This window comes from Copadichromis virginalis, linkage group LG19, assembly GCF_057382275.1.
Source record: "Copadichromis virginalis isolate Kocher_CV1m ecotype Utaka linkage group LG19, C_Virginalis_male_GT1.1, whole genome shotgun sequence".
NCBI classification, from domain to species: Eukaryota; Metazoa; Chordata; class Actinopteri; order Cichliformes; family Cichlidae; genus Copadichromis; species Copadichromis virginalis.
In genome coordinates, this window is record NC_140636.1 from 17809638 (window position 1) to 17831261 (window position 21624).

The following is a 21624-nucleotide window of genomic DNA, read 5'->3' on the forward strand; positions in this document are numbered from 1 at the left end:
TTCTCTTATTATTATTGTTCCCTTGCCACTGAGAGTACACCTTTGCTGGTTCTGTGGAGAACAGCTGGTTTATTCTCCTGCCTTCTATCTCTCTGGTGTACCTCCTCAAGCGGCTGGCCAAAACCCGAGGCAGACGGTTGACCCAGTTACCATTTGTTAAGGAAGCACAGAGCGCAGCCCGAATGACCGATGAAACCGCTGGCACATCCCGTGTGGACCTTAACCCCCAGGACCTCATCAACAATTGTTGTTGGACCAAAGCGCCGACACGAACTGAGGGAGTCAACTCTTTACCGCTTTCCACAGGCCCGGCCAAACGAACTTGGCGCTGACCAGCTTGACCGAAGCCTGTACGCCCGGGTTAGAGATGGCATGAATGGAGTCGAAAACACGACGGCGCCACGAAAGGGGAACGACCAGGCGCGGGCGACAAGTCGCACAGCAAACTCGGACCGCCGTTTGCGGACCTTCGCCATGTCCAAGGGTCAGAGGCTTATGGTCAACATACACGGTAAAACTGCAACCCTCGAGGAAAAATCGAAAATGTCGCGTAGAGAAATGCACAGCCAATAACTCTGTCGAAAACACTGTATTTATGCTCAGCGTCTCGGAGTGTGCGACTGAAAAAGGCGAAGGGCTGCCAGGGCACCCACCGCTACATCTGACGCGTCGGTGGTCAATGCGATCTCCGCTGACGGGAACGGGTGGGCCAGCAGAGCAGCGTTGGCCAGCGCCGACTTCCGCGGAAAACGCGGACGCGATCTGGGGACCAGTCAACAGGGTCTTTAGCCGTTTTACCTTTTTTTTTTTTTTTTTTTTTTTTTTTTGCCTGTCCCGTTTGGCTCTTTTGCCATCAGAATTGTTGTCTAAAGGCAAAGAAAGATGCCCAACGGATTTACTTTACCAAATTGACCATCCCAGCCTTGCCATAATGGTCAATTTGATTCACCTTTTATTGTTTATTTTATTTTCACTTACTGAATATGGGACAGACTTGACTGGGGGAAAGAAGGGGAGAAAGAAAGAGGGAAAGAGAAACAGCTGAGAAGAGGGACGGGGGAGAAGGGCAAAAACCAAAAACCAACAGAATGAGCAGAAAAAGAAAAAAAAGAAGAAAAAAAGAAAAAAAATGCATATATCGATCACCTGGGTCACCTGCTGAGAAAGAAAAAAGAAAACAAGCAGAAGAGAACAAGAGTAATAGAATAAACAACATCACAATGATATATGGGAATATGACAGTAAATACTAAATATTAAACATTATTGTGCAGAACATAAGATCGACAGAACACAGTGTGCTTTGAGGTAGGAGCCAAAAAGGGTGTAGTTTGTGGGTGTGATCACCCGTGTGTACACCTGTGAGCATGGACGCGTTTGTTTTTTGTTTTTTAAAAGGTTCCTTCATGTAATGATCTGCTAGAGGGTGTGGGGGGGGGGGCACAGCCCCGTCCTCCAGGGCATGAAGCAGGTATGGAGGAGATCAAAACTCCAGACATCCAGAGGCCCCCAGAATACAAAAGACCAAGGAAGACCAACAGAGGGGCAGCCGCGCCACTGTCCCAGAAAGAGCTGAGGAGAGTCCCAGATGAGGGCTCACTCAGCAGCCGCGGAGCAGAAGCCAGGGGGAGTTGCAGTGACGCGCCCGTGAGCTCCGCCGGCAGCCAGCCGTGCCTGAGTGACCGAGCCCCAGGCCGAGAGGCCGGGGGCACCCCACCTCCGAAGTGGCCCGAGCAAGCCCCAGGCTCCAGGCCCCGATAAGCGGCCGCCAAGGAGTGAGCCGGTGTGTACCTGGACACCCATCCCCGGACACAAAGAACCACCAACGCACCGATGTCTGAGGGAGTCCGCCACTGGCAGGGGAAGTGGTGGTAGGGGGAGATAGGCCTCCATACCTTGGAGGGCCTAAGATGTCCCCAGAGAGGTGGCGCCTGACACCCAACCTGACATATAGACACAGACATACAGGCACACACATATACAAACATCCATTCCCACCCTCATGCTCTCATATACACTTACTCCACACTCAAGCAACGTGGAGACAGACATAAAGAGACGCTGTACACACGATCACACTCCCCAAGCGTACTCTAAGCCCCGGGTCTAGGTACCCTTGCCCCTGGAGGGGGGGAACTGCACCCAGACCCAGGTGGTGTTACCCTTTTCCCTGCGGTGGGGGGAGGCAGACCGCCCCGACTCCGCAGCAGCAGGGAGGCCCCACACTCCAGACCGCAGTCGGACGGCCAACTCCTCCTCCTAGCCCCCCCGCTCCAGCAGGTCGCAGAGAATGGGGGTGAGAGAAGACTCCAAACCTCCCTCCACCCGCTCATTGTAGTGTTGATGCATGTGTGTTCTAAGGTGCATTCAAAACCCAGGAGGGCATGGAGCTACCTGCCAGAGAGCAGCAGGTAAGCGCATGGTCCCTCCTGCTGGCCCTCAATGTCTACGTGTATTTAACATTGAGAGGTGGGCAACGACGCCAGGGGTGGGGTGTACACCCTGATGGTACTTTGGATTCCGTGTATCGTGCCCACCCCCAAGATCCTATAATGTATGTGTAATGAGAGTGTGAGTAATGTGAATGTCTAAGTTGTGGGATAAAATTGAGGCAGAGGCAGCCAGAAGGGGACGGGGGGGGGGGGGGGGGGGGGGTGGCCTCCTCTGCACCCTGGTGACATACCCCTACTCCAAGGCCCTGCATGTGTGGGTGGTTGTGGTGGAGCGGGAAGAGGGAGGCAGCTGGAGATGGGGAGGGAAGGAAGGGAGGGGCAAGTGACCCCGCTGACCCCAGTAGGCACCCCCATACTCCGCGACCCACCAGGGAAAGGGGGCCCAGGTCCATCCAGACCGGGGCCCAGCGCAGCAGCGCCTCCCGGCCCCACAGAGCCCAGGACAGTCCACCCAACCCCACCACAGAGAAAACTGCACCCACCCCACCATCCACTCTTCTTCCAGACTACATAAGACAATAAACACCCAGGCTGAGATCTTCCTCCACCTCTCCTGTATCTCCCCCTCCTGTAGAGAGAGCCCCTGAGGAGAGGAAAGCTCCTGCAAGATGTGACAATCTTCCCCACCAGTTGAAGAGCCCCCCAGGTGGCTCGATGCACCGGCGGCACCCTGCTCCAGGGCCGGGCCCCCATGCACCCACCCGCCCACAACCCCGGCAACACACCAACCAGGATCCAAGCCCCCGAGGCCCGGTCCGGGTCCCAGCCCAGAGACGGAGCGCCCCCAGAACCTCACGCCCATCCCGGACCCACCCAGGGGCAGCCAGGCTACCAGGTCAGTAACCCACGTCCGTCAGCACAGACCCTCCCCTAGCCCCGCTGCACGCAGCCGCGAGGAAACAGTCACCTGAGAGCCAACAGAGCCCCTAACCGGACATGACCGCTACCCCGGGTTGAGCCCCCCAAGGAAGATGCCTCCGGGGAACCCCCCGACGCCCTAAGCCTGTCCCTACCCCCACACCAATCACAACAGTGAAGGCGGGACCAAACTATGACCCCCCACCCCCACTAGGTGATGGAGCTGATCAAAGGAGCCCAGAGCAATTGATCTGATGTGGTGGCAGAGGCTGTATCAAGACTAATGTAATCTAATAGATAATTTCTATATTGGTTAGAATTAAGATTATTTTTATTTTTCCAGTTCATGAGGACTGTTTTCTTGGCTATGCATAGGGCAGTGAAAACCATATGGGCGATATTCTTTTCTGAAGTGACATTATCTAAGCTGCCCAACAAACACACTAAGGGGGAAGTTGGAATGTTACATTTCAGACACTTCGATAAGTCTTCACATATCTCGCGCCAAAACTTCTGAACTGGTGGACAGGACCAAAGAGCGTGGATGTAATTGTCCGGTGAATTGGTTTGGCAGTGTGAGCAGTTGTTGGTAGACGTAAAGCCCATCTTGAACATCCGATGACCTGTATAGTGCACTCTATGTAATATTTTGTATTGAATTAATTGAAGACTGGGATTTCTAATTAGATGAAAGGTTTTTAAGCAAATCTGAGACCAGAAGTTTAGGTCTAAGTTAACTGATAAATCCGCTTCCCATTTTGCAATAGGAAGTGATATTGATTCATCTGTTTTAGAAAGCATTCTGTATATTTTGGATAGTAATTTGGGGGTTTTAAGAGTAAGAAATTGAACCACACTTGGTGGTGTTTGTAGTTCAACTTGACCCGGTTTAAATTTCTTTTTTACTATGGATTTAATTTGTTGATATTCTAAAAATCTTTTCTTGTTGATCCCATATTGTGTAACTAGTCTGTCAAATGAAATAAATTCTGTTCCTTCTAGTATATGTTCTAAATATTTGATTCCTTTACCACTCCAATCTGAAAAGTTTATCATATTATTGTTTTGTAATATGTCAGGGTTGTTCCAGATAGGTGTACGTTTGCATGGGATTAATGAAGACGCCGTCAATTTTAGAAACTCCCACCATGCTGTCAGAGAAGTGCTGATGTTGATGCTTTTAAAGCATTCATGTCGTTGGATGTTTGAGCTGATAAATGGTAGGTCTGAGATCTCTAGATTATTGCAAAGTGCTTGTTCTACATCTAGCCAAGGTTCATCTAAGAGGGTATGTTTTAGCCATCCTGAGATAAACTGAAGCCTGTTGGCTAAGAAGTAGTGCTGAAAGTTAGGCAGTTCTAGTCCTCCTTTATCCTTGGTCTTTTGTAGTGTTTTTAAGCTTATTCGTGGGGGTTTATTTTTCCAAAGGAATTTGGACATACATGAATCTAGAGATCTGAACCAATCTTGTGGCGGTTTAGTTGGGATCATTGAGAATAAATAATTTATTTTTGGTAAGACCATCATTTTTATAGCGGCAACCCTTCCCATGAGTGATATGGGTAGACATTTCCATCTAGCCAGATCATCTTCTACCTTCTTTAAAAGTGGGATATGGTTTAATTTAGTTAGATCTGCAAGCTTGGGAGAAACATTAATACCTAAATATTTTATATTTCCCGATTGCAGTGGTGTAGAAGAGGAATTATGGAAGGAGCAATTAATCGGTAGGACTGTAGATTTTGACCAGTTAATTGAGTAATCTGATATTCTTGCAAAAGAGTTTATCAATTCAATCACCCCAGAGATATTGGTTTGTGAATTTTGGAGAAAGAGTAACACATCATCCGCATAAAGGCTGATTTTATGTTCCACGTTCTTGCATTTTATGCCCTTAATTACTGAATTCTGTCTAATTGCTGCTGCTAGTGGTTCAATAAAAATTGCAAACAGTGAAGGGGAGAGTGGGCATCCCTGCCTGGTGCCCCTCAAGAGACAGAAGCTGGAGGATGTCTGGTCATTTGTTCTAACACAAGCTGTTGGGGAATTATATAATATTTTTAACCAGTTTATGAAAGAGGATCCAAAACCAAATTTGTGTAAAGTTGCAAATAGAAATTTCCAGTTAACTCTGTCGAATGCTTTTTCTGCGTCTAAAGAGAATATTGTAGTTTCTAGGTTTTTACTGTATGAGTAGTCTATCAAATTAAGTAATCTACGTGTATTTGTTGATGAGTGCCTACCTTTTATGAAACCAGTTTGGTCAGGATGAATTAAGAGGGGGGTTATTTTCTCCAGTCTCTTTGAGAGAGCTTTGCAGATTATTTTAAGGTCTACGTTTATAAGGGATATTGGACGATAGCTTGAGGGATATACAGGGTCTTTGCCTGGTTTTAGCAGGAGATTAATGTTTGCAGAATTCATATTTGATGGAAGTCTGCCCTTTTCTTTAATTTCCAACAACGTTCTGTAGAAAACTGGTGCTAGAATCGACCAGAATTCTTTGTAGAATTCTGCAGGAAAGCCGTCTGGACCTGGAGCCTTATTATTGTGCATACTTATCAGGGCTTCCTGGAGTTCACCTGGTGTCAGTGGTGAATCCAGTGCCATTGCTTGAGTGTCCAATAATTTCGGAAGAGTTATGTTGTCCAAAAACTGATCAATTTCTTTTTTAGATGGGTTTATTTGTGGTGAATACAACGTTTTATAGAAATCCCTGAAAATGTTGTTTATTTGTATCGGATCATATATTGTGTTCCCAGATGAATCTTGAACAGCAAATATAGTTGTTTTTTCTTTATTTATTTTTAGCTGGTTTGCTAGAAATTGACCGGATTTATTACCATGTTCATAATTTTGTAGGCGTAGTCTTTGTACTAAGAATTTGGTTTTTTATCAATTATCTCATTTAATTCTAGTTTTGTTTTGCGTATTTTGTTCAATGTTTCCTGATCTTGGTGGGACGCGTAGGCTTCTTCTAGTGATTTGATGTTTTTTTCTAATTCCTGAATATTTTTGTTTTCTTTTTTCTTTTTATGTGATGAGAAAGAAATTATTTTACCTCTCATCACAGCTTTCCCTGCTTCCCATAGAACAGAAGCTGATGTTTCGGGAGTGTCATTATAGTCCAAATATGAAGTCCACTCTTTTTTAAAATATTTAATAAAGTCTTCATCTTTAAGTAGTGATATATTAAATCTCCAGTTTTTTCTTGGCGTAGTATTATTCTTGTGCATTAGTGTTAAAGATACAGGACCATGATCGCTGACAGCTATAGGATGAATCTCAGTGTCTGAAATGTCGTTCAGCAGTGAGCTGCTGACCAAAAAATAATCCAGACGAGAGTAGGAGTGATGGACATGTGAGAAAAAAGTATATTCCTTACTGGTGGGGTGAAGGGAGCGCCATGCATCGCAAAGACCAAAGTCGCTCATATACTGTTTGATTATATTTGTGGACTGCCAATTACGCTGAGTTCCCGCTGTATTGAGCCTATCCATGTCTTCATTTAGTCCAAGGTTGAGGTCGCCTCCAAGAACAAGTGTGCCATCTAAGTGTTCAGAGAGTGCACTGAAAAAGCCGTGAAAGAATGAGGGATCATCAACATTTGGACCATATACGCTTGCAATACATAGCTTTTTATCAAGTATAGATAGTTTAATGATTAAGAATCTGCCCTCTGGATCTATAACTGTATCGAGTACTGTGAAATTAATATTTTTATGTATTAAAATTGCTACTCCCCTTTGTCTAGAATTATAACAAGCTGAGAACACATTAGGAAACTCAGCCGTTTTACCTTTTAAAGCAGCGTAGAGCAGTTATAACAGGTGAGCGGCCCGGGGAAGGAAACGATTATGAAAATTCACAATCCCCAGGAACTCCTGCAACGCCTTAACCGAGACGGGACGCGGAAAAGCTGCGAAGGCCTGGACCTTGTCCGGCAACGGGACCACACCGTCAGCGCAGATGCGGTTCCCCAGGTAATCTAGGACTGGAAAACCAAACTGGCACTTGGGCAGTTGATGATCAGGCCGAGCTCCGCCAAACGCTGGAAAACCTAACGCAGATGAGATTCGTGCTGGCCCGCCGAGCTGCTGGCCACCAATATGTCATCCAGGTAGACCAAAACGAAAAGCAGCCCGCGCAAAACAGAGTCCATCAGGCGCTGAAAGATCTGGGCGACAACTTTCAACCTAAACGGCATGCGCAGAAACTCGGACAAGCCAAAAGGGGTGATGACAGCGGTTTTAGGAACATCCCCAGCGCGCACCGACACTTGGTGATTTGGGAAAAATCGAGGTCCCTGCAAGATGGGCGGAAAAATCCTGGATGTGGGGAATCGGGTAATGGTCGTTCTCCGTAACGTTATTTAAAGGCCGAAAATCCCTGCATGGTCGCCACCGCCCGTCCGACTTGGGCACCATGTGAAGTGGAGAGGCCCAGGCACTGTTCAGCCCTGCACAATGCCCAGGGGCTCCATGGCCGCGAACTCCTCCAGGGCGACGGACAGTTTCGCGGGTTCGAGACGACGCGAAACACCGGGGTACCGACCGTGGGGATATAATGCTCAACCACATGTTTCGCGGCTGCGCTGGAGAAAATTAGGAGTTGACAGCGACGGAAAATCTAACAGCAAACGCCGAAACACGTCTCCGGAGGCTACCAAATTGGCGCGGACGAGGGGGTCGGCGGCCCGTTAAGACGGGCCAGCGAAAAGAACGACAAAGCGTCAATCAAACGACTGTGCGCAACATCGAGTAACAGCCCGTGAGCACAAAGAAAATCGGTGCCGAAGATAGGCACCGAGCTGGCAGTAGCATCAAAGTTCCACTGGAATTCCCGACCGTGGAAACTAACAGTCACTAACCTTTCCCCATAAGTTGAAATAGGAGAACCGTTAGCCGCAGTCCGCCGCGGTCCGCCGCGGTGGGCGGGAAAAGGCTCTTCTGGAAGCCAGAGTCCACCAGAAAACAGCGCCCGGAGCAAGAGTCTTCAATGAAGAGCAGCCTTTCCATATCGTCAGTGACCGCGGCCGCTATGGCGCCGTGGCAGTCCCCTTTCCTTGGGCAGGTGTTGTGCCAAAAAGTGATTGTCTGCCAAAAACTTTTTGGCACAACACCGGAAAAAGAGCAGGGTGGCAAGCGACGCGCTCTGTCTTTTCCTGCGGTGCCGCTGTGTAGCGATTACTGCCGTCAGCGCCAGGCCGTCCGCTCCAGAGAAGGCAGGTGGGGGTATTGCCAAAAAGTTTTTCCTGCCAAAAAATGATTTCCAATGTTTCCCTGTATTTTTTATGTCTAATATCTTTACATATGTTGGTAAATAGACTTCGGTGAACAGCGTTTACAAAGGGGTTATATATAGTATTAAAAAATTATCTGTTTTTCAAGTATCTTTTCATCTCTGTTATTGTACTTACATTATAACCAATCCGGTCCTTTATCCCCACTTAAAATATTTTTACAGAACTATTGTAATATTTGCTGCCATTTCTGCTGTCCTATTGTCCAGCTTACTGTTACAAAAGACATTTTTAATGTTAATGAGATTTTTTTAACTGCATAAATAAAAGTTGTATAAAAGTCACTGCCAAAACCTGATTGCGGCTTCTACCTTGTTACATGAATGTTGTTTGTGGCTCAGTATGACTTTGTGTCATCCATGAGGGATGCATTTCACATATGTTTCACATATTATAGCCCAACAAGTTACTTATAGCAGTTTAAATATCACTTTTTGGAAAATACTGGAAATCAGTTTATGGCAGACAATCACTTTTTGGCACAACACCGGCGGGTTCGCAGCCAGGGCGTGCACTCCGAACGTGCGGGAAGCCAGCAGGATGCGATCCGCTTCTTCAGCCAGGGAGCGGTATTCCTACGCTGCTAGAAACGGGGAGTTGGCGAGGCTGGTCCTCACAGCGACAGGCAGTTGTCTGAAAAAGAGATGGATGTTTAGGAATCCCCCGTTGTCCGAACCGAGCAAGGACAACATGTTCTCCATGAGCTCAAGAGCCGTGCCTCCGCCCAGGCCGGAGAGGGAGAGAAGCTTCTCGGCGAGCTCGCACCGGAGAGGATGTATCGCCGCAGTAGTAGGTCTCTAAGGGCGACATATTTTCCCGAGCAAAGGCGGTCCCGGGGGAGAGCCATCGCATGGCGGGTGGCTAGCGGGTCGAGCAATGCCACCACATGATTAAATTTCGTGTCGTCAGCGGAGATGCCGTGGAGAGCAAACTGAGCGTCCACGTGGACGAACCAAGACGAGGGGTCGTGGAGCCAGAAGTCCCACAACTGGAGCCCCACGCCAAACGTAGCCGTAGCAGGAGGCAGAGAGCCAGCGGTCGTTGGTGTGTCCTGGGCGATCTCCATGGTTCGCCGCGTGCTCAAAGTAGGGTCACCAATATGGAGGCATGTGACACACGACACAGGAGCTCTAGTTTTCCACTCTAACTTTATTCACCTCCATACATCAACTAAGCATATCGCACCCAAACACAACAGAACCCCTCCTCCAAGCTTGGGTGTGAGTGGAGCCCTCTAGTGGGTTGCCACAGTCGAACCAAATTTTGACTTTCAAGCTCGTTAGAACTGTACCAACTCTGTTTTTGCCTTATATACTTTATTTGGATGTTTTTAATAAGTCACCACACCCATGTCCCTTTTTTCGCTATGGTAAATGGTAAATGGCCTGTATTTATATAGCGCTTTACTAGTCCCTAAGGACCCCAAAGCGCTTTACATATCCAGTCATCCACCCATTCACACACACATTCACACACTGGTGATGGCAAGCTACATTGTAGCCACAGCCACCCTGGGGCGCACTGACAGAGGCGAGGCTGCCGGACACTGGCGCCACCAGGCCCTCTGACCACCACCAGTAGGCAACGGGTGAAGTGTCTTGCCCAAGGACACAACGACCAAGACTGTCCAAGCCGGGGCTCGAACCGGCAACCTTCCGATTACAAGGCGAACGCCCAACTCTTGAGCCACGATCGCCCGTAGTAAAATATGAAGAAATAAAAGCCTCATTCACGATGTCCTACTGGATCTGGTCACATATTGCTGTAAGCTGCCTATTCTTGTACAATCTATGGCACCAGCATCACATTGCAGGCAAGCTGGTCAAAGTTCAAACTGCAGTGGTATAATCAAGCAGCGTCCCCCAGTTACACACACCAATGTGTAGAATGTATGGACAGCTACAGTACATACTGAAAGTAATAAGAAAATACTAAACCAAGGCGATGTGTCATGGTGCAGGATACTGAAGGAGAATAGAAGACTGGAACAAGATCTCGACAATTAAAGAAACACTGAAGTACAGCAGATAATGCTAAATTTACTGTGGAGGATGATGACGGGAACAAAAGCTGTGGATATGTCATCCTTTATTTGCTGCAATAAAATCCGGTATCAGTAAATATAAACACCCGATCAGGAGTGCTACAAAGTTATTATTTAGCTGTGCAGCTGAAGGTGTCAAATGAGAGGACGTGCACATAAATCTGTTATCACATGTAGTTTTATGGTTTGATATAATTTCATTTGGTATATCTGCTGTTTCTCTGCAATAACATCTCTTTTTTGCAAAACTTCAGAAGGAAAGTGGCAGCAGGACTGCTTGGGGACAAATCCTGGAGTCCATCCTAGAAGAATAATTACAACACTGCCTGCCAAGTTAAGCAAACACTGGTATTATTAGGTTGGTCTGTGTAAATCTCAGCTAGTATTAAAGTGAAATTAAAATAGCTTGACAGAGCAATTTTGGCAGATAATACTGAGGACTCCAAACACAATAAAAACCAGTATAGGTAGTACAGATCTGCGTGGCACGCTGATGTCGCTACAATCAATAATCACAAAACAATGAATTGATGATGAATTTAACTGATGCTCTGTCTGTTTAGGTCAGTCATTTTTCCCTCCAAAAGCGTTGATACCCGCGCTATGAAAAACATGTACTTATCGAGCACACCCAGATATATTGGAGGGGTTCCTGAAGGCGCTGTGATGACACACCTCTTTCTGTAACTTAACTGCTGCTGTTTTTAACCTGCGTAGGCTGAGAAGTTTTAAGCCCTTCTTGCACTGATCATGTAGTCCTTGCTAAAATAATTTATGTATTATGATGACCGAATGTAATGTGTTTAAATGTTCCAAATGTATAACAGTAATTTAAATACAAAGAGAAATAGTTTAAAATGTGTTAAAATATTTTAAATTATATTGTTTACTTTTTAAATGGAAGAGAGAGATACAAATGTGTGTAATGTATGTGATGTGTGCTGCTTAGACTCACCTAAGCTTGTTTAACGGTGATTTATTAATTCCACCATAATCGCAGCTATTCTTGGAAAAGCGAAAGCATGACCTGGGATACCACAGTGAATTTATTAGCTTGCAGTTATCTCAGTAACACTTTGTCACTGCCAATTTCAACAATTGTGCAAAACTGTGTGGATAGACAATCAGTGAGGTCAGCCGTGGACAGTCAATGTTTCTCCAGAGGGAACAGAAGCCAAAAGCAGAAATGATTTTTAATGCAGTAGATGTTGCGCTAATTAATACTCCTCATATTATGTGGTTTACTCACCTGCTACCAGGGTAACCAGATAAAATGGGGCCGAAGAGGACACCGACAGCTGAGGAAGTCGAGGACATTAAAAAGTCCCTTGACTTCATAATGGAGGAAATTTCTACTATCAGGTTGCAGCAGAAAAATATCATTGAAATTGTGGAGGAGGTAAAGCTCCTCCGCATCCAAAATGCCGAAAAAGATAAAAAGATTGCATACCTGGAAAGTAAGGTCGCTGACCTGGAACAATACTCCAGGATAAACGACGTCATCATCACTGGGCTCCATATTAAACCCCGGTCATACGCTCAGGCGGTGACCGCTGACAGCAACGAGGAACCTGGAGAGCTTGACATTAGCTCCACGGAACAACAGGTGGCTGCTTTCCTGCGGTCCAAAGGGATTGCCCTGGACTGTAACTCTGTCGAAGCATGCCACCCTCTTCCCAGGAGGAACGGCAACATACCGGCTATTATATTAAGGTTTGTAAATCGAAAGCACAAGATTACGCTGCTGAAACAAGGAAGAAAATTAAAAGGATCTAATGTCTTTATCAATGAACATCTAACCAAACACAACGCTGAAATAGCCAAAAAAGCGCGACACCTTAAGAAGCTGGGAAAAATCCAAGGCACTTGGACGACGAACTGCAAAATATTCATTAAATTAAACGGATCACCAGAGGAAGCCAAAGTTCTGACCATTAAAAATATGGCGGATCTCGAAAAATATCAGTGAGCAACACGATCTGGACGGCAAACAAGGTAACAGACAACCACACACTCACTTATGACACACACTGGAAGGAAGAACTCAGATACATCTGGAAGAATCAGCTGCATCAGTCAGACAGTTGCAGAATATGATCAATTGGAACTGAAAACATTTAACTATATGGATCACAATACACACGACTTGGAATATGAAATAGATCCAGACAACAACTTTTTCTCATCTAACAATAACAATTGCTGCTACTATACAAATAAAGACTACAATCAGAGGATTAAAACTGAGAATAAATTATCAATTATCCACTTTAACTGTAGAAGTCTCTATGCTAATTTTAGTCATATCAAAGAATATCTTAACCAGTTTTCACATCCATTTAGTGTCATTGCCTTATCAGAAACTTGGATCAATATGGAAAAAGGAACAGACTTTGAACTGGAGGGTTATGAATTCACATTTATAACTAGGCGAAACAAAGGAGGAGGAGGAGTGGCCTTGTATGTGGACAAATCCTTGAAATTTAATGTGGTGGAAAAGATGACGATGGTGATTGATAATGTACTAGAATGTATTACAGTTGAAATTTGTAAAGAAAAAAGTAAAAATGTAATCATTAGCTGTATATACAGAGCTCCAGGTAGTAGTATTGAGACATTTAAAGACTGGATAGAAGAAACATTTATTGAAATAGCTCGCAAAAAAGTTTTCATTTGTGGAGACTTCAATATTGATTTGCTAAACCCAAATAAACATAAAACCACTGAGGAATTTATAAACACAATGCACTGTATGAATCTATTCCCTAAAATTACTAGACCTACCAGGATTACATCACATTGTGCAACTCTCATAGACAACATTTTTGCAAATGACATTGAAAATAAGACTGTAAGTGGACTCCTGATTAACGACATAAGTGACCATCTTCCAATTTTTACAATCTATGATAGGAATTACAAGATCAATAAAATGGACAGTAAAAAAGAGTACAGACGAGTAAGAACAGAAGAAAGAATGAATGCATTTAAAAAAGATTTATTGAAGGAAAACTGGGGTGAAGTATATCAGGAACAGGACGTTAATAGTGCTTATAATAAATTCCTTAGAATATTTACATTACTGTACAATACCAACTGTCCAATAAAGCAATATAGTAGGAAACAGAAATATATGGACTGTCCATGGATAACAAAAGGTCTGCAAAATGCATGTATAAAGAAAAATGCTCTATACAGAGAGTTCTTAAGAACGAGAACTAAAGATGCTGAAATCAGATACAAAAGATATAAAAATAGGTTAACTAATATACTTAGATTTAGTAAAAAGGAATACTATAAGAAGCAATTAGATATAAATAGAAATAATAATAAAAGATTATGGGAAATCCTGAACAGTGTTATAAAATGTGGGACTGGACAAAAGAACTATCCCAAGTATTTCATTTGTAATGACCATGAAGAATACAATATGGATGTTGTGGCAAATAGTCTCAATGAATTCTTTGTAACTGCTGGACCAAATTTAGCAAGAACAATCACTCATCCTGGGAAAGCACAGGAAAAACCCGATACACTGATTGACAGAAATCCATATTCTATGTTTCTCACAGCCGTTGATGAAAATGAAGTTCTTGAAATTGTCAAAAAATGTAAAAATCACAAATCTTTGGATTGTAATGATATTGATATGATAGTGGTTAAAAGAGTCATTGAGGCTATTATAAAACCATTTACATACATCTGTAATTTATCATTTCAAACTGGTCGATTTCCAGACAGAATGAAAATAGCAAAAGTTATACCTCTATACAAATCTGGAAACAAACACCATTTCACAAACTACAGGCCTGTCTCTTTACTACCTCAATTCTCAAAAGTTCTTGAAAAACTGTTTAAAAACAGACTGGAAAAATTTATAGATAAACATAAACTACTCACTGAGAGTCAGTACGGATTCAGATCAAGCAGATCAACATCATCGGCACTATTAGATTCAATAGAATACATCACAAATTCCATAGACAAAAAGCAATATGTGGCTGGGTTATTCATAGACTTGACAAAGGCATTTGACACTATAGATCATGATATATTAATAAGAAAACTGGAACGTTATGGTGTCAGAGGGGTAGTTTTAGATTGGGTCCGGAGTTATTTAAGTGACAGAAAGCAGTTTGTGAAAATAAATGGTGGTTGCTCCTTATGTATGGACATTGCTTGTGGTGTACCCCAAGGGTCAGTTTTGGGTCCAAAATTCTTCAACTTGTACATTAACGACATCTGTAAAGTGTCCAAAGTATTAAAAATGGTTCTCTTTGCTGACGATACAAACATTTTTTGCTCTGGTGATGATCTGCAGAATTTATTGGAGGATATGACTAATGAAATAAGTAAAGTGAAGTTCTGGCTTGATAAAAACAAATTATCATTAAATTTGAATAAATCTAAACTTATGTTATTTGGAAATAGTAGTTTAAATACAAATGCAAAGATTCAAATAAATGGTGTTGATATTGAAAGAGTCAGTGAAAATAAATTTCTGGGGGTAATAATAGATGAAAAACTTAACTGGAGAGCTCACGTAAGATATATTCATTCCAAAGTATCACGAAGCATTGCAGTACTAAACAAGGCAAAACAGGTATTCGACAGAACATCACTTCATATTCTCTACTGTTCACTGGTTTCACCATACTTAAGCTATTGTGCAGAGGTCTGGGGCAATAACTATAAAACCACATTACATTCACTTTTTACTCTTCAAAAGAAAGCAATTCGAATCATCCACAATGCAGGATATAGGGAACATACAAACTCACTATTTTTGCAGTCTGAAATATTGAAAATTGACGATATAGTGAAATTCCAAACAGCACAAATTCTATTCAAAGCAAAAAATAAAGAACTGCCAGGTGATATTCAGAGTATGTTTTTTTTGAAAGAAGGAAGTTATAATTTAAGGGGTTTTTGTAACTTCAAAACAATGAAGGTACGTACTACAAGAAAAGGCTTTTGTGTTTCTGTTCAAGGAGTGAAACTATGGAACAAACTGAATATGGAATTAAAGCAATGTCCAAACATAAAACTGTTCAAAAAGAGTTATAAAAATATGATCTTCTCGATCTATAAAGAAAAGGAAAATATTTAAATTAAGTGAATGTCTCTATTTAAAAACAAACAAACAAAAAATTCATGATGTGATATTATAGTATATAGTATATCAGAAATCTGTTCACTATTTTTATTACAAATTATATCAGTAAGGAAGCTGACTAAATATTCACTGATAATTTATGGGACAGGGGTGGGATTAAATAAGTGTATACTTCTTCCCACTCCCTTTCAACATGTAAATTAATCAGAATGTTTTTTTGTATGTAATTTGTATAGTATATATATTTTTTCTCTCATTTCTTTTCTAAATGTACTTGTATATTGTTCACATGTTGAAATAAATTACCAATCAATCAATCAATCAATCAATCAATCAATCAAACCAGCTAATTGTTTAGCCAAATGAGAAGGAAAGAGCAAAAGATTGGAACGTTGACTTCCTACTGTCACCTATTATGCCCAGAGCTGTAGGAAGTGACCCAAAGAGCCAGCTGAGGTAGTTCAGGCACCTGACTAGGATGCTTCTTTGGTGACTGTCACTTAGATGTGGTTTTTGGGCATATCCAACAGGAAGGAGACACTAGCGTGATTAAAAAAAAAAGAAAAAAAAAAGTAAACACTATGAAAAACATAAAGCTTAACTTCATGACAAAATTTTGCAGGGTTAATTTTACAAACACTGCAGTGAGTCAATTTACTCTCTCAAAACCCAGTCCCACAAACAGCTCACAATTATGATAGGATCTAAAAAGAGGAAAAACAGAAAAAAGAAGTTTGTATTTCCAGCTTAATTATTGCTTAATTATTCTTGCTCTACTTCTGTACTTGCTGTACTTCTTTTTTTCTTCTTCCCCCCATTACCATACTGCTCACAGGTGAAAATCTAATTTATTTCATGTACTACACAAGCTTTTTCTAAGGAGACACCATCTCAGAAATAGCAAGAAAAGCTCTGCTTATTTCTGGAAGCAAGGCAGTCTAAGACTGAGTGCCTGCATCTGCATTCCACATGTTTTCCCCACACATGGAACACTTAAAAAAAAGAAAAAAAGAATTGCTTAATGGATGCATTTCTTAGACTGGGATTTCAGACAAACATAACTGGGTGAATACACCCACGAGGATGCTTGTCGAGCATAGGGAAAGTTGCACATTAATTGTCTGGGTCACTTTACTATAATTGCTAATGTTTGGAATGTTAGATTGACTGGTTACAGTAAACTGGCAAAATCTTTCCAGTATTATTCACTCTCAAAATTTCATTTGTCTCAAAGCAGTCAGATCAACACTGCATTTTTATAGCTGCCATGCTGAAGATTAAAATGGAGACATAATCTTGAAAGACTAATTAGTTTTCTATAACATGTATCCCACCAACAACCAAAAAGCAACAAACAATTCTACATGAAAAATGAAAGTGGTTGGAGTCACTTTTCAAAGTAATGAAATAGACAGTACATTTATTTGAATTTTAACCACCTATGCAGTTCATCAACAGGACTTCGTGTGATCACCTACAGAACTGCAGTACACTGTTAAACTGGAATGATTCAATGTGCAATAAATTAATATTTAGGCTCAGTAGGGTTACCAATATTTAAATCTGATGGAGGTGCAGAAATGAAAACAAGACCGGCTGAGAGCCTAAATCGTGTCCCAGTCAGAAGAAACCAATTCTGTTGAAGAATGTAGAACAGCTGGCATAAGTAATTGGCTAAAGAAGGAAATGTATGCCTCACAATTTATTTGGTGCTGCCAGTCATAAGAGTGAATTTAATGCATTCAAAGGCAATTACATCACTTCTTCAATCTTTTATCATATGTAGGTTTTTTGGGTTAATTTTATAGAAATCTATTAATATTTGGTTAGCACAGTTGCCTCACAGCAAATAGATCCTGGATTTGAATGAAGTTTACATGTTCTCTTTGTGCCTGTGTGGGCACTCCATCTTCCTCCCACAGTCAAAAGACATGTATGTTGGGTGAACTTGTGATTCTAAATTTACTGTAGGTGTGAATGGTTAAGCAAGTCTGTTGGCTGTAAGCTGGCAACTTTTTCACCCCACCTTTCCAGCAGCTGGCAGCTAATAGGCCCCTTTAAGTACAGTTTAGTAGTGAAATCGTGGATATAGCCGAAGACACAGAACATGCAGCCCAAAAAAATGAGTACACACACACAGATCCATCTGGGAGACCATTTATTTTACTCTTCAAACACTGATTAGTGTTCGCTGGTAGTAACTTTAGTGTTATTGAAGGCAGCACAGCAGCATTATTGTGGAGAAAATCTCATGACTGTGCGGATACTGTGGGGAAAAAGGAGAAAAGATTTGAGCAAAGTTTTGGTCTAATCTGTGTTGCTGTTGACTCAATAATGGAGGAGAAAGTATAGTAGAGCAAATCTACCTTTTACCGTTCTTCAACAGTTCAATGGCGTCGTTGACCTGGTCCACAGTCATGTTGTGAGTAATGAACTCATCCAGCATCACCTTCTTGTCCAGATATGCTTTAACCATCCTAGGAATGCCACCCTTACCCTTAAATCCTGATCCCCAAAAGACAAAACTACAAGCTGTAATGAATCTCAACATAAGCTTAATAAAGACACCGTAAGCTCCCTTATATTTATCTCACCTCCAAACAAGCACCCAGTCCATGTACGTCCAAGCATGAGATTAATAGGTCGGGTGGCTACGTCATGCAAGTCTGTCCATCCAACAATGACACTAACGCCCCAGCCTGCCACACAAGATTCCAAAGCACTGCGCTACATGGAGAAACAGCGGAGCAGCAGAATTGTATGTAGAAGGATACAAGGATATGTTAATGAAGGACTTCTTAAATAACCACTGCTGGAAAAGAGCAAGGTTTAGTTGACTTTTACTAAACTAGACATTTGATACTACCGAGTAGATTAAATCTTCCTCACCATGCATTCCACATTCCCAATACATTCCAGGGAGTAGTCCACACCTCCACCAGTCATCTCCATCAGCACTTGGCTGATGGGTTTATTGTGATCCTTGGGATTGACGAAGTCAGTAGCTCCAAACACTTTGGCCTTCTCAAACTTGTCTGGGTTGATGTCAACAGCGATAATCCTTTTGGCTCCTGCAGCCTTGCAACCCATGACTGCAGCCAAACCCACAGCTCCCAGACCAAACACGGCACAGGTGGAGCCCGGCTCAACCTGCAGGAAAGGAGACTGATCAAAACTGGACATAAAAATTAAATTAAACACCCCCAGCACAAAATGTCCAATTCCAATGGCTATTCCGTTAGCCCACCATACACACCTTAGCAGTATTAACAGCTGCCCCATATCCAGTGCAGACCCCACACCCAAGGAGGCAGACTTTATCCAGAGGAGCAGCCGGGTCGATCTTAGCCACAGCCATCTGGTTCATCACAGTGTACTCAGAGAAGGTCCCAGTCCCCATAAATTGCTGCAGTTTCTGCCCCTTACAGGTAAGCCTGGAATGTTCTGTGCTTTTCTGGGCGTGCCTTTTCCTAAACAAGACATATTTGATGTTTTGGATTTTTTTTTATTTTTTATGCACAACTTTTAAAAGTATTCCTCTTGAAGGAATGAAATCAACAGTTACCTAGTTGATAAAAAGACGAGTAGTCGGAATACTTTCACAACATTTATATCTAGTCTGTAAAAAAGTGCAGTGTGTGTAAAAGCACATGAAAACTGAATAAGATGGCATGAAATGAGTCTCACATTGCTTCTTCACACCGGTTGGTCTTAGGACTCTTACAGAAGCGACATTCTCCACACTGGAGTAGGAAAAGAGGAATTACTTTGTCTCCTGGAAGACAGAAAGCATTGAGCCTCATTTACAGCATGTATACACAAATCCATACGTAACCCGTCAAACATTTCACATCCACAGAGGATGACAAACATTTCACATAGCACCTAACTTGTTTATGCTCCATGAACAAATTTAGGAGTGCTTCTGACCTTGCGTATGAACAAATTATGAAAGTCTGAACATTTTTAAACTCCATCCATTCCAGCATGAATTTGTTTTCAAAACACTGCAAGATAAAATATCCTTAAAATTCTAAAATATAAATTTCTTGTACAGAAAAGAACACTAAATGAAACATTACCTTTTTGTCTTATAGTTGCTTGCATTTTTGTTGCAAATTTGTTACAGACTTTAGACACAGGATTGAGATGAGTCTTATTTCTCTCTTGCACAAAATGCAAATAAGCATATTTTTGGATGTTAAACAATCTCAAACAAACCTGGCTGAAATTCCGTCACTCCCAGCCCAACACTCTCTACAATGCCGGCTGCCTCATGACCGAGGATGGTTGGGAAGAGCGATTTGTCCAGACTCTCATAAAGGAAGTACAGGTCTGAATGGCACAGAGATGTTGCCACAATCTACAGCAAATATGACGGTAAAAGAAGCACTGAATGAGATTATAGGAGTTTAGTTGTAGAAAAGCGTAAAGAACATACATGCATACAAGAGCATCAAAGCCGGCTGCTTCTTACCTTAATGCGGACCTCATTGGCCTGGGGTGGGGCTACCTCTATTTCTTCAATCACCAGAGGCTTGCTGGATTCCCAGGCCACTGCTGCCTTGCACTTGATGACCTTAAATGGCAGAGTTACAATATTAAAATTATCCACCAAGGTCATTTCTGTAAACCAACTTAACAGAGCAGATGGAGAAATTTAAATAAAAATCTTTAAATATGCAATAAAGGAAATTATTAATCAGTGGCTGACCCCCCTTACCATTAGTGCCATTTCAAAAGTTTTGTAACAATAACCACTTACACCAGGGGTGTCCAACTCCAGGCGTCAAGGGCCGGTGCCCTGCAGGTTTTAGATCTCACCCTGGGTCAACACATCTGAATCAAATGATGAGTTCATTACCATGCTCCTGGAGAACTTCAAGACATGTTGAGGCAGTAATGTAGCCATTTAAATCAGCTGTGTCGGATCAAGAACACATCTAAAACCTGCAGGACATCGGCCCTTGACGCCTGGAGTTGGACACCCCTGACTTAGAGGGTCTACCCAGCACCACCGAGGTGGTCATTTTCACCCCATAGAAATTAATATCCAACCACATGCTGGCTGCCCTGGCAACACAATTTTAAGACACATTTTGTCATGAGCCTTAGAGGCAGATGTGGATGAGATGATAAACTTTGTTCAGTTTAAATAATTTTACAATATTAGTTTGTGTTTTTGTAGTTGGCTTTGAGGTTAATTTTAAATAGAAGATGATCTGTTTTTGATGCCTGCCTCACAGTTTCAATGCAGACTTTATTTCAGTGCAGCTATGCCACACATGACTCAATGTGACCCTTCCTGGTGGTTCTATTCTTAATAAATTAAGCAGTAAAATCAGTACAATACTACCATCTCAAGAGGGAAAATATGATTTTGTGGCGGACCACCAGGTGGCTCCACTCACACACAAGTTGAAGGGAAGTGTGGGGGTGGAGATTTTGGCGCTGACTATATGTGAAGTTCTGTCAGTTAATAAAGTGGTTGGAGTGAGACACAGACCTCTCCTGTCGTTGTTACATACCTCCACAATTTCGCTAAAATATGTGCAAAGCAAACCATTAAATCATAGCACATGTAAAGTGTTATGATATTCTTTCCTTTATAAAAAAAATAAAAAATCTGCAAAAGTAATTGAAACACATTTAAATGATTTACTTACCTTACCAGCTGTGGCCATTTCTGCAACCAAATGAGGAAAACTCGACGGAAGAATGGACTTTAAATTCTGCGATGACGCATAAACATTTGTTGGTAGGGACTTCAGAGGTCAGGTTTACCCAGTACGGTTACGCAAGCATTTTATATGAGACTGTGTACAATCTGGGAATTACATGTACTTCCATTA

At 42.5% G+C, this 21624-nt stretch overlaps 2 protein-coding genes and 1 long non-coding RNA gene across 4 annotated transcripts in view; 1 reads left to right on the top strand and 2 right to left on the bottom strand.

The window, feature by feature from the left end:
* Positions 1-11626, bottom strand: part of LOC146685897 (alcohol dehydrogenase 1-like) — a 21107-nt gene extending 9481 nt beyond the window's left edge. Inside the window, exon 1 of the mRNA XM_085442202.1 lies at positions 11612-11626. The gene's annotated coding sequence lies outside the window, so the exon portion shown is untranslated. The remainder of the gene's footprint in view (positions 1-11611) is intronic.
* A 155-nt stretch (positions 11627-11781) lies between these two features.
* LOC146685898 (uncharacterized) overlaps positions 11782-21624 on the top strand; it is a 35335-nt gene continuing 25492 nt past the window's right edge. For both annotated transcript variants that reach the window (XR_014916871.1, XR_014916870.1), the window contains exon 1: positions 11782-12651. This is a non-coding gene — a long non-coding RNA (uncharacterized LOC146685898). The remainder of the gene's footprint in view (positions 12652-21624) is intronic.
* LOC146685899 (alcohol dehydrogenase 1-like) lies at positions 17914-21511 on the bottom strand. Its single transcript, XM_085442204.1, has 9 exons — positions 21439-21511; positions 20250-20351; positions 19994-20135; positions 19460-19547; positions 19029-19242; positions 18662-18922; positions 18367-18499; positions 18139-18277; positions 17914-18038 (listed from the first exon to the last, which is right to left on the bottom strand). Exons 1-9 carry the CDS (start codon positions 21454-21456, stop codon positions 18005-18007), a joined length of 1131 nt encoding a protein of 376 aa, XP_085298330.1. The 5' UTR covers positions 21457-21511; the 3' UTR covers positions 17914-18004.